This window comes from Rattus norvegicus, chromosome 3 (genome assembly GCF_036323735.1).
Source record: "Rattus norvegicus strain BN/NHsdMcwi chromosome 3, GRCr8, whole genome shotgun sequence".
Lineage (NCBI taxonomy): Eukaryota > Metazoa > Chordata > Mammalia > Rodentia > Muridae > Rattus > Rattus norvegicus.
In genome coordinates, this window is record NC_086021.1 from 85,339,596 (window position 1) to 85,352,733 (window position 13,138).

The following is a 13,138-nucleotide window of genomic DNA, read 5'->3' on the forward strand; positions in this document are numbered from 1 at the left end:
CTGTGCATGGGTCTCTCATGTGATTGTGCTAAGTTCTGTAATAGAAAAGTACGAATTGGTGACTCTTAGCAAGATAATAAACGAGGAAGAGATAGAAATGTCTGTTATCAGAGCCCAGAGAACAGTCCCTTTGCTGATACAGAAAGGGAACTTTAAAGGCCTACAGCCATGTGTACGTAAAAGATCTCTCATTAACCTTTGGCTCACGTAGTAGTGTGGAGATGTATGTAAGTATATATTATCTTTCCAAGGATCATGCTTTTAAAAATGATTTGATAGCCTTACTATGAGAACTACTTGGAGAATTCTCGTTGTATGAGTCTGTGCATTCCTAAAAACAGGACCTAAGCTGTGTCAGACTCTTCATCCAGCCATGGGTGATGATGTCAGCACACACTCTGCATTATTCCAAAACCTACTTTTTCCCTATTTAATGAATGGTTTTTACTTTCTTAAGTCTACAGTAACCGTGCTGATGTAATAATCGAGCTTAATTATGTCTCAGAAAATGAATTTAAAAGAAGTTTTACATCTTTTTCTCTAAGGCCACTTAAGATCACTTAATTCATCCCCAATGTGTCTCCATCAAGGTACTATTTCCTCCTGTTGTGTACTGCAATTAGAGTGCTACGATCACATATACATAATAATATCTCTAATGAACTCAAAGTCTGCCAGAGAAGTACAGGTCAGTTGGATTAGAACCGTAAGTTATCCAGGAGAAGTCATGCTATATAAAGAAATTTGGAATTTCAGAATGAAGGTTCCAAACCTTACCTATCTTGCTAAACTTTAAATGAATTATTTATAGGCAGCGAGATACCACATTCACGAAAGTTCTGTTAAATTTATATGGCCCTGCTGGCACGTATGAAATAGATTTCTTTACCAAATAGCCTGATAGCCAGAGGCAAAGCCCTTGAGAAGTGGAGAGACAGGTAGAAATGCACGAAGTAAGAAATATCTGGAATAGATCTACACGAAGAAAAGCTAGGCCTGAGGAAAGACGTTCCAATGAGAGACTCGGAATATATATTATGTCTAAGGGACAAAGTCCCCATGGAAGAACCATGAGATAGGGCAAATTACTGAAGACTAGAGTTTGCCCAAGTTGCCACCTTGCCTCAAACTACAAATGGCTGTGAGGAATTCGGTGCCCAACTGTTCTAAGAAAGTATTGCTAGTTACACTAAACTGTCATGTTCCTCTCTCCTCATCACCACGCATAGCAACAGCAATGGCAGGGTGCATGGGCCAGTAGATCTCATCCCCACATCCAACCTTGATTCGTTTCCTACACTTGCTGGAAACGACTGAGTGAAAATACGACCTCTTGGTAGTAATCAGGAGGATTCACTCAATCACCAGGAGCACGAAGCAAATATCTACATTCACCATGTTTCATTCTAATTATTAAGGCGCAATAAAGTCTTACCTTTCACAAAGAGTCAGTTCTTTGTTTTTAAATGTTGTATCTATAGCTAGGGTGAAGTCCACCAGCTCAGGGCACCTGAGACACACAGAGGATTTGGCACAAGACCATCTGCCTCTGTCCCCAAACTCCCACATGGGATTCACACACAGAAAAGATGGCCAGGTGGGTTTGCCTCTGTCCAACACACCTTGCCTTCTGAACAAAAAGCAGATTCCAGTTGGAGCAGTTCCTGTAACTACCATGAACTTGGGAGAAAATAGAGAACAATGTGTTCGTATATTATTATATAGATTATTGAATTATATAGGGTTGGAAGACCTCTGAGGTAAACCTGCATTTTTGAGGATAATTTCAGATATTTCAACAGTGCTTTACAGTGTCCACAGCTACACATTTAATAGCTATAAATTATATAAATATGCATGGGTTTAAGCATAATTCACCTTCAAAATGTTTTAAAACAGATTTACATTGTAACTACGTCATGCATTACCAAGACATTCTATTTCTACTAATGAAACTGTAAAAAAATTTTTTTACTTTGTACATAAAATGCACGGGCTTTTCATAATTTCACTTTTTAAGATCCACCCATAGTCAGGATGAAGTAATAATGGGGACCATTCTATACATTTCTATTATTCTGGATTTAATTCGAGATCAACAACTAGTGGCTACAACTCAAAGTTAGCATCTTCTATTGTTAACATTTACTATTTTTTTTGTATCTTTACAATATTTGGGGGGGGGATGATAGAAAGTTGACAGTTAAGTTCTTTGTATTTTGTTTTCGGAGCTGAGGACCGAACCCAGGGCCTTGAGCTTGCTAAGCAAGCGCTCTACCACTGAGCTAAATCCCCAACCCCCATAAGTTCTTTGTATTAAGAAGCAGAAATTATGTGTTCATTTTCTAGCTACTTAAAAACCATTCATTCTCAAAGTCGAATTTTAAAGTATGTAATGAATAACTAAACAATCTAAAAAAAATTAGAAATCAGTGCTGTCTCAGAGAAAAAGCATCCCCTGCCACACGCACGCACACACACACACACACCAAATAAACCTTAGCTGAGTTTATCATACTATGCCCACATTTTCTATATACTACAGTCCTCCTCTTTGACCTAACTGCTTGCCTAATATTCCCAAAGGATCTAGAAAATGTACACTCCAGTTCAGTAGCTTTCCAATTCAAATTTATCTCAGAGCACGTTACTTCGGAAAGACATAGCATTTATAGCACAGAAACCCTGCCCTTGGATGTAATCAGTTCAAAGAACCAAGCACAGTGTTTTCCAATTAGAAGAGTGTGCAGCGGCGCCGAGCAACAGGGAGAGAGATTGCACAACGGCTTCAAAAGTCTTTCCAGTGTTATGTCACTCATGTGCTTGAATAGCTAAAATGTTTTTAAAGTATATTTTGAGGAATTGATAACAGCTTGTGTACCGAGCTTCAGAGAGGAGAAAACAAAAGGATTTCTTTGGTGTACACGAAGCTAAACTCTAGGCACCCTTTGCTGTCCTGCTGTTGTTTAGCGCTACGTTCCTCTGGTGGAAGATGAAGGAGAGAGACCACTGTGGCTGACAGCCACCTGGGATGCAACAGGACTTACCGAAAGATGGGTCTTTGGAGATGTTTCTTCCTGATTGTGACATACTCATCCATTTAAAGATGAAGGTTTAACTTCTTCCTGGAAAGCACTCCAGAAATCCAGGGAGGGAATGTGGAAGCTATTGTGCTGCAAGGATCCCAGAAGGAAAAAGTAGTTTCCTCTTTCTCTTTTTGGGTGCTGGGAGAAAACTTCCCTGCTCTCTGCCAGCTGGGCAGTGTGTCCATAGAGGCCACATAAGACAGGCACGTTGGGGCACTCCCCCACAGAGTAGGGTGCGCAAAACCCACCAAGAGTCACGTTGATACAGGCAATGGAAACACACAGGACCCTCAGAAACAGAACAAAACAAACAGAAACCTTCCTACCCCAAGCGACACCCAGGTAGGAACTTCCCCTAAGTTATTGCAGCCATGAGAGCTCTCCTTCCATATGCTGGTCAAGCCGGCAAGGCTAAGTCCCTCCCTGTCTTTAAAACAGCCTGTTCAGAGGCTCAACTTTTTTTCTTCAAAATAAAAGTTGTACAGCTGGCTAAGCAGTCCCAAGTGAGTGCCTTCTACAAGCCGGTCCTGTTAAAATAAGAACTGTGTATGAATTACTGAAGAATGATGGCCTGGAGTCGCACAGCTGGCTTTGCTTCAAGAGATTATAATTATTTTACAATGTTGCTTTAGTTCACACTGGATGAACTGTGGGGACCAGACATCGTTTTTGGACACTCACGACCTAATAATCTACACTCAGGCAGAGGCTGAAGATGCCATTTCAACTGATAGGAGTCCCTGTGTGTTGGCCAGAGCCCAGAAGTTATCAAAACAAGCATTGCTCAAGGGAACTAGGGAAAATGCACCCAGACGCTTCTATCCTGAAATGCAGCTTTGCAACTATGAAAATAACACTACCACAAGACACAAACACACGCACACAGAAATAAATAAACAGGTAAATAAATAAACCCAAATTGTCTGGGGGCATAATATGTTATAGTATGTGGGATTTCTACTTTTGTAACAGTAAAAGAAGAAGACAAGCAAGTAGAAAAGAAAATTGTGAACAAATATGTGAGCATTATCTCATTAGAACCTGAGGCACTCCGTGAACAGTACCCCAAGTTACAGAGAGCAAAAATCCTAGTTCTTCAAGGTAAGTTATTTTGAAGACTTTCCTGAAGTGTTATTTAAGCTCCTGGTGGCTCAGGACAAAGTCATTAAACTCCAGGCCCAAGGTTTAGTAGGTAATTAAATGAGCCATCTAAGAGCATGATTAAAATGTTTTAAAAGTGCATGCCATAAAGGGAAAGGTAGGGAGCAGACATGGTTTTGGTTGAATGGTCCATAAAAAGCCGAATCAAAGGAAGAGAAATATTTACAGTTGTATGCACACACTTCAGAGTTTCAAAACCACCTTTTTTCTTTCTGTCACCAAAGGGAGAGGAGACTGAAAGTTCTAATCCATACCAGGAAGTAAAAATCAGGTCGAGAGAGCACTGGACCAAAAGTGAAATAAATGTGTGCGAGTTCAGCCTCTGTCTTACTCTGGGGAAAACATCTTGCCTGCCTGGACTCCAGTGTCATTGCTTGTGAAAGAAGTTATAATATGAATTGAATTCTGTAGTTTCTTTTGAGATGTTGTGATTATTTTCTTCCTGCAAACAGACTGCCATAGAAATTATGATGCCTATACAAATCTTCATAAAAAGATAATTTCATATTCATAATACGTTCATGCACATATATTTATAGAGAGACGTCAAAATCAGTGTGCCCATTCTTAGCAAAAGCACACAGTTGTGAACTCACATGACTTCTTACATGGCCATAAGTTAAGTATGAAGACCACTCCAACTGAAACCCGCAGGCAGACTTCTTCTATTATAACCATATGTCTTGGATCTCTTTGTCACATAGGAAACTACATAAACAACAACACATTTTTGACGTTTTCCTGGAGGGAACCTTTGCATTTGAAGTGGCATTCTCTCTCTACAGTAATGATTTATATCTATTATATCTGTAAGTCATCGTCAACTTTTCCAATAGAAATGAGTCATGTGTGATGGCTCAGCAGTGAAGAGAACTTATGTCTCTTCCAGAGGACCTATCTTTGCTTACCAGAACCCACAGCCATGTGGAGCTCCAGGGTCTGGGGAGCCTAGTGCCCTAGTATGATCTCTACAGGCACTCACAGACTGGGCGCGCGCGCACACACACACACACACACACACACACACACACACACTCTCTCTCTCTCTCTTTCTCTCTCTCTCTTTCTCTCTCTCTCTTTCTCTCTCTCTCTCAAATAAAAATAAACATTTTAATATAATATAAGATGATATTTTTCATGACCACAGTGAAAACCACTCAACACAGTGGCAGTTAACATTTAGTCGAGTTCCTTCTAAATCCACAGTATTATTTACCTCAAACTCAAGACTCTGTTATCAGCCAAAGAACTTAAAGGTTGTTCACACTGATCACAGAAAAGCCAACGCCACTTTGTGTTCAATTTACATTATTTTTTAATTTAAATAATTAAGGGAGTCAGGATAGACTTGCATTTATGTTAAGCACAACATTTGAGTCCAATACTCATCTCAAAGAAAGCAATGAGAACATGCCTAAACACTAACATTCTTTTTAAACAAAGGAGGAAAAAATGCTATTTTTTTATTTATACATTGTGTGTGTGTGTGTGTGTGTGTGTGTGTGTGTGTGTGTGTGTGTGTGTACACATTCATAGCCAAGAGCATGGAAGTCAGAGAATAATTTTCAGTAGCTAATTCTCTGCTCTTACCATATATGTCTTGGAGATTGAACTCAAGCCACCAAGCTAGGCAGCATGCATCTCTACTAGTTCAATCATCTCAGTGGGGCCCAAAGCATATGATTTATGATATAAATGAAATCATTTGATATATATATGATTATTTAAATTTGATTTGGGGAAGAGAAGTTGCCTTTTCTAGCATTCAATTTTAATATAGCATCCAGTAAGAAGAAAAACACTCATTGTTGATTAAATTAGAAGAATATATCATTTTTAGTAACCCAACCATCTACACAAAATCGTAGTAACCATGGTGCAAATAACCAAGTCAAATCTCATAAAATAGGCTGAATATATTTTATTAAGATTTTTAATAGGGTCAAGTTCAGAAATGGTATTTGTTTTTCCCAATGTGGTAAATTAAATGCAGCTAGTTTTGCTTAGCATTTTAAAATATACATTCACACATATACATGCATACACAGACATATGTACACAGCACTTATTTTTATACATGCTTATTATGCACTTATACTCTTCATGTGATGTGCATACAGATGCATACTCATGCATGAGCCCACCTTGATTCAGCACTATTAGAGGTGGTCATAGTTGGTGATCAGGAGGATGTGTTAAAATGCTTGGCTGAAACATCTATCTTAACTATCTTATTGTGTTTAGTGAAACACGGGGATCTACCTTTGTAATATTTCCAGCCAGCCAGAAGCACCCTGAAAGCTTCATGGTGTTTTCTCTTAACCACCATGGAAACCAGGTAAACAGTTTGCTCTCTGTGTGTGATGCTCAAGTCCCAGACATTCAATGTTAGAAGGCCACTGGATACTCAGCTACCCGAACAATGGAAAATGAATTTATCTGCAAATGGTCACTTTATCCGCCTAAATCTCAAGTCATGTCAGTCTGGGGAGAAGTGAGTGCTGTTATTGCTTTAAACAGATTTTAATGAAATACAGTGCCACAAGTTACATATTTCAGAAAGTGTTAAGTAACAGAGCGAAACAGAAATGAAAGAAAGGATCAAATGGCATTTTAGCTTGTGTTAATGTGTTCATGTGTTTGCTTAAAGAACTTGGCACCTTAAACTTTTGTTACCCCACTTTTCACCAAGGCTGAAAATATGAGGGTTTCAGTTATGTCCTTTCCAACCTTTCATGTTGCTTAATATGTGGAACATGAAAGGTGAGGTGTGCATGAGGCCCAGCCCCTGGAAAAATCACCTAGATGTTGAACAAAATCCTAAAACAGAAAAGGAAAATAGGAATTACGTGCTAACACTAGCATAGCTTTTACTTATCATATCTACAAACTTTGCAACAGTCATGGGGACCATCCCATGGTCAATTATACCATGAAAGAAATGGCAGAGGGCCACTTCTTCCTGATGCGCTAGCCTGCTCTCTGCTCCTTCACCACTGAGTAGAATCCACCTCAGGGAATGAGCAGAATCATCTACAAAGAACACAGATCTGACCCATGCTTTCCTGATAGATTTCCACAACTTCCACATTTTGTCGTTTTTATAAAATGAATTTATTGCTACAGATTTCACAACAGATTAAGAATCTGGACTTTAAGCCCTGGTGTCTCTTTGCTGAATCACACATGTTTATTTTTGTTGTTGTAGTGTTTCCTCCTACTATGTAGTGGGTAAATACTCTGCCTCCTGTCAGACTTTATTCTAGTCTACACTCTACCTCTCTAGAGAACTCTAGAATAAGAGAAGACTCGCTTTTTCTCTCCTAGGTGCACTCCTTTCTCTCCTAACCCATGACTCTACTTAAATGCTAAGACATCGCCCCTCCTATCTCCAATACTTTTTAAGAGCTAGCACAGGATACTCTTCCACGGATCCCTGTGGTAGTCATTGGTACTAGCAAATAAATACTTTTTATTAAGACCTGAGTGGAAGTTCCATTTTATTAGAAAGAATCTTGGCCTAATGTCAAGGAACATGTATTCAAACCCTAGACATAGCAACAGTTGCCTTTGCAGTATCCTGTGTTGTCAGTTTCTTCTTGAGTCAAACTAAAGGATTGGGCTACCCCTCCTCTGAGATTCTATCCTGCTCTGACATTCCATGGTTCTCTCACTTCCTCTGGGATAAACCGTCAGGTAACTTAAATGCAATGCCCAACCATGAGTAAACGCTACAGTCACCTTCAGTATCTCTGAACCATAACTAAGTCATATGTACCACCAGAATACTCCATGGGATCAAAAATGTAAAGTACTCAAATAGGAAAAACAAATTGCAACATCTGTATTTGTTCCAACTGAGTCATTTGTCTCCTTAGAGTGTCAGTTTGGACCTAACCTTACTAGCTCTAAGAAGGCCAGGATTAGTACTTGTCCTTCCTAGGCACGGCATGTAAATGTACATAATCATCATTTATGAAGTGAATGCGGATGGCATGGTCATTAATGCTACTCTTGATCTTATGTCAATAATGTTTTCCTAAAAATTTAGTTACTTCTAGTCAAAGAGCATTCTTTAAGATTTCTTCTACATGCTATATGCTATATTCTAATTACTTCAAGGTAGCACAGAGTTGAAGAATATAGATTTCTGTGATTTGGAGGTAGCAAGAAACCAGTGGCCTCAGAATCACAGCTGCAGTTGTTTCCTCTTCTCTGTAATCTCTGATACCTACAACAAGGCATTTTCTCTATCTAGTCACTTGGCTCCATACAAATGTCCAAAGCTAAATTATGTGGCTGCTAAACTTATTTGACTCAGTGTGGGAACTGAAGTCACTTAATCCTTAGTTAGCCTCTCTAAGCTTCACGGGTCCTAGTAGATCTATGTCTTTCATCTATCTCTTATAAAAGCAATGCTTTAATTTAGAGAAATGTAAATTACATCTATAAAGGAGCGATAACTCCATTGGGGTCATCATAGTTTCCCTGTCCCTTGCAGGGGGAACACTAGAATAGACTTTCCATATATCCTAAAATCCCCACCAGACTACCTGAACCTTATATCCACACAGGATCTTGAAAAAGTTTTGGGACCAATTGTTCTCTGTGATATGCAACTTGCTAAATCACAGTGAAATCCTCTTTGCTTCAGGTTTTTTCTTCCAGTCAAACATGTTCAAGGTCCAAATACTCTGCCTACATGTATAAATCACCCTGTATAAATCCCCCATTCAAAGCTTCATCATTTAAGAAGTGGGATGCCCCATTGGAGGAATTAGAGAAAGGATTGAAAGAGCTGAAGGGGCTTGCAACCCCATAAGAACAATAATGCCAACCATCCAGAGCTTCCAGGGACTAAACCACTTCCCAAAGACTATACATGGACTGACCCTGGGCTCCAACCACATATGTAGCAGAGGATGGCCTTGTTGGGCACCAGTGGAAGGAAAAGGCCTTGGTCCCGCCAAGGTTGGACCTCCAGTGTAGGGGCATGCTGGGGGGGGGTGGGTGGGAAAGGGGCGTTAATGGGGAGGGGAACACCCTTATAGAAGAAGGGTAGAGGGAGGCTTATGGACAGGAAACTGGGAAAGGGAATAACATTTGAAATGCAAATAAAATATATATCCAATAAAATTTTAAAAAAATAAAATAAAAATACAAAACAAATTTATCAACTAAAAAAAAAAAAAAAGCAGGGAAGTGAAATACCTTTCTGTACCCTTTGCAGTAGAATGGGTCTTATGTCCTGAGGGTCCATAACTCATTATTAACCAAAAAGTAGCAAAAACACTCGATGATATTTAAGTCTAAATGCCTTTATCATGAATATTACGTATAGCCTTCAGAACTTGGGGAGGTTTTTCAGGTGTGAACAGGGCCAGGGTTGTAGGAATGCTAGTTTTCAAGAGATTCAACAGCTCCATGAGGGTATCAAAGTGAGCTGCTTCTTTGCCTTGCTTTTGTCTTTGCTGATGTCAGTCCCACCCCTGCATGAGGCAGATGAATGCCTCTGACTGACAGGGAAAAGGTCACATTCATCCAAATGAAAGTGGAAAAAGCACTTCTCCTGTTACATTATGAAACTTTCATATTCATACAAGTGAGTGCATGGTGATGACGTCATTCAGTGACATTAACATCTGCCCAATCAGGCCCCCACCTCCCTGCACCTGTCTCCAAACTAATCGATTTAATTCTTCCCGTTTTAGTTCCAAGCCATTGTTTTCCTTGAGTATTATACATCTTTCCTGTCCATACTGGTCTCTTAGCTTAAAACGTTTCGTTCTGCATATTGCTCTGATTTTAGCTGCCTTGACACCTGTACAAGCAGGTGCCTCTCCCAACAGCCCATCTGAGTTTCATATACCTGTAACATGTCTTTGCTTCCTCACAGCACCACAATCTGCATCTATGATAATCTATGTAATTATGCATACAAGAACTTGTCTATCAAGACTCCAAGATGCATTGAAGAAAGAAAGGAACAGAATGTCTAACCCTCCTGACAATATCAGAAGAAAACCTAATTAAATTATGCAAAAGTGACATTTACCTCATATGTGTAACTGTACGTCCCTAGAAACAGATTTGTATCAATTCCTTGTAATGTTTCAAGACATTTTCTAATGCACAGTGTGGTTCAATCTGTCACTATACTTCTTTAAACCATGAGTCTTGTGTACCTGAGAATAAGTACAATGTACAATGGGATCTCGGTCCAGTCAGTGCTACAATAACAAACGTTCTAAGGCAAGGTAACATGCAAAGATCAAAAATTTATTTTCTCACAGTTCTAGAAGGTAAGAAAGTCAAGGTGCCTCCCCCTGATGATAGAAAAGGGTTTCTGCTGCAGCCTCGGGTGATAGAAAACAAGTTATCCAATCACTGCCCAAATGCTTCCTTTAAAAGAGCATTTATTCCGTGAAATAGAGTTCTCATGTAATCACCTATTAGAGGCCTCATATAGACTATGCTGGCCACAGCTCAGTTTCAGAGAAAGCACATACTGACATTAAAATTGACAGCACATTTGAGGATGACTTTGTAAATGGTTCTCAGTTTTGAAAGAGGTGGATTTTATCTGATAGACAATCTCGACAGATTCTCTTTACTTGTGTATCAGACCTAAGGTTCAAAACAAATGTGTCAGACTTCTTGTACTTTGGTCTACAAGTAAGAGAGGTTGATTTGTGACAAGGAAAGCTTTCTTCCCCTACAGTTGGCTAGATGTCAAGTCAATTGTGTCCATGGCAAAGGAGAAGAGTAGAAATGGGTCAGTTAAAATTTGATTGGCTCCAATTAGCACTCCTCCAGGTTCTGACAGCTGCTGCTGGTACTGCCAAGGAAAGTACCTCCTTCAAACAGTGAGACAGTCCATGAAAACATCAACAACAACAAAGGAAATTGTTCAAAATAGATTCCCATGACCAAACACCCACTGCTCAGTGTGGAATCAAGCCATACATAAATCTACTATATAAGGAGAGAATTAAAACAGAGATGGTTGGACAGGCTTTTGAAGGATCAATAGATATATTTAACAAGCAGGTTTAACAGGAAAGGTTACAAGTTTTCTACAGCCTAAGAACCAAGCAATTGGTATGTAATTGGGAGCACATATTACCCTGTAAAATTGAAGAAACTTCCACCCTCGTATTGGAAATGAGGGAAAGGAGCCATAAGCTGTGACAGTTGGAAACCACATGAGTCAGAGTTTTCATCACTCCTCAGACATGCCCAAAGGATTCTTTTTTGTAATTCCTCAGTCAGTGGAAAATTCTTCAGAAGCAGTTACATGGTACTGCTGCTTAGTTTCCCAACTGTAAAGTCCATCACTTACTCACCAACTTAACTTCAGTACTGACTCACCACTACCAGCTCCACTCCATATTTTAAGCTTGGTTTCAAAATAACTCTAAACTCAATAATGGTTTTTTTTTTCTTCTCCTTCAAATTTGTCTTAAGCTTCCAGTAATGCCCATGAGTCAATGACTCCCACCAAGAAATAAATCAGTTTTGATAAATGGAAAGTTCCCGAAGGCTAACCTATTGGCTTCTCCAGACTTTAAGAATTACAGAGCATTAGAGATGGTCATGACTCACACAGGCTTTGAATAGCAGCAGCCAGATTTTCTTCATTTGGAGCTGAGAGACATGGGACTCAAACTTAGGGCTTTGCACATGCTAGCCAAGCACACTGCTACTGAGCTATACTCCCAGCACTTGACTGTCAGTAGAATGCATAATGGACATACTTCCTACATAAGTACTCAAATGTATACAAGTAGGTCACTACGATCATTATCTTTCTAAGGCAAAAAAATTAGTTATTAACTGGGAGAGGCAATATAAACCATATGTATTATACCCTTACATTTGTAGCCTTACATCTATTTTAACCTCAATAAAGCTCCTTTTAGCCTTAGATGTCCCCTTCACTTGTACTTGAATATTTTCCTCACTCCAAATCCAGGTAACAATCCATTCTTGCCAAATTCATCTCCTGAATTATCATCTTATTTTTATAGCAATCCATCATAACCAATTGCTCTCTAGCATATTATAGCTAACAAAATCTATTTCTACGTGCATTTTATTTTATTGAGCTCTGAATTTAAATTCCAGTCACAAGTTCAACTGGCCAATGCCATTTCCCAAGTCCAACACTCAACATAAGGCATTCCTGTGCTAAGACTGAAGCACAAAAAACCTTGAATACCAAAGTAGTCCTAAACAAAGAGGGTAGCACAGAGGTATCATAATACCTGGCCTCAAATTATACTTCAGGCCACAGTAACAAAATCTGTATAGCATACACACACACACACACACACACACACACACACACACACACACACACGAGCAAAATAGAATAGAGGATTCAGAAATAAACCTACATTTGGACACTAAATTTTGACAAAATGTCAAAACTATACACTGAAGGAGAGACAAATGGTATTTGAAAAAACAGGTATCTGTAGAAAAATTGAAACAAAATCCATACCTCTCACCCTGTCCAAAGAGTATACTCAAAATGGATCAGATACTTTCACACAAGTTGAGAAATGCTGATACTGTTTTAGGGAAGCATAGGTAAAACTGGGTAGAGAAAGGCAACACCAGTAAGACATGGCAACGTGTGTGGGAAAAACCCACAAGACCTCAACTTTACACAAAGTGTGACAGGCAACTAAGGAATTCTGGGAACAGAAGAGGTGGTTTTCCATGGGGAAGAATATATTTGGTTATCTAATACCAAATTGTCAGCCCTGAAAACATATACATTCAAGTTATACAGACTGGACAGATTATATTTAGGAACATATGCATATATGTGCATTCAATAATAACCAGTAAAAAAGAGGCCATGAATTTGAAGGAGATGTAAG

At 39.2% G+C, this 13,138-nt stretch overlaps 1 protein-coding gene across 8 annotated transcripts in view; it reads right to left on the minus strand.

The window, feature by feature from the left end:
* Pde1a (phosphodiesterase 1A) overlaps positions 1-13,138 on the minus strand; it is a 280,237-nt gene that overhangs the window by 187,543 nt on the left and 79,556 nt on the right. Inside the window, exon 1 of one of the 8 annotated variants that reach the window (XM_039105909.2) lies at positions 3,048-3,617. In XM_039105909.2, coding sequence (XP_038961837.1) covers positions 3,048-3,100 — 53 coding nt within the window. In that variant the 5' untranslated portion in view covers positions 3,101-3,617. 8 annotated transcript variants of the gene reach the window in all.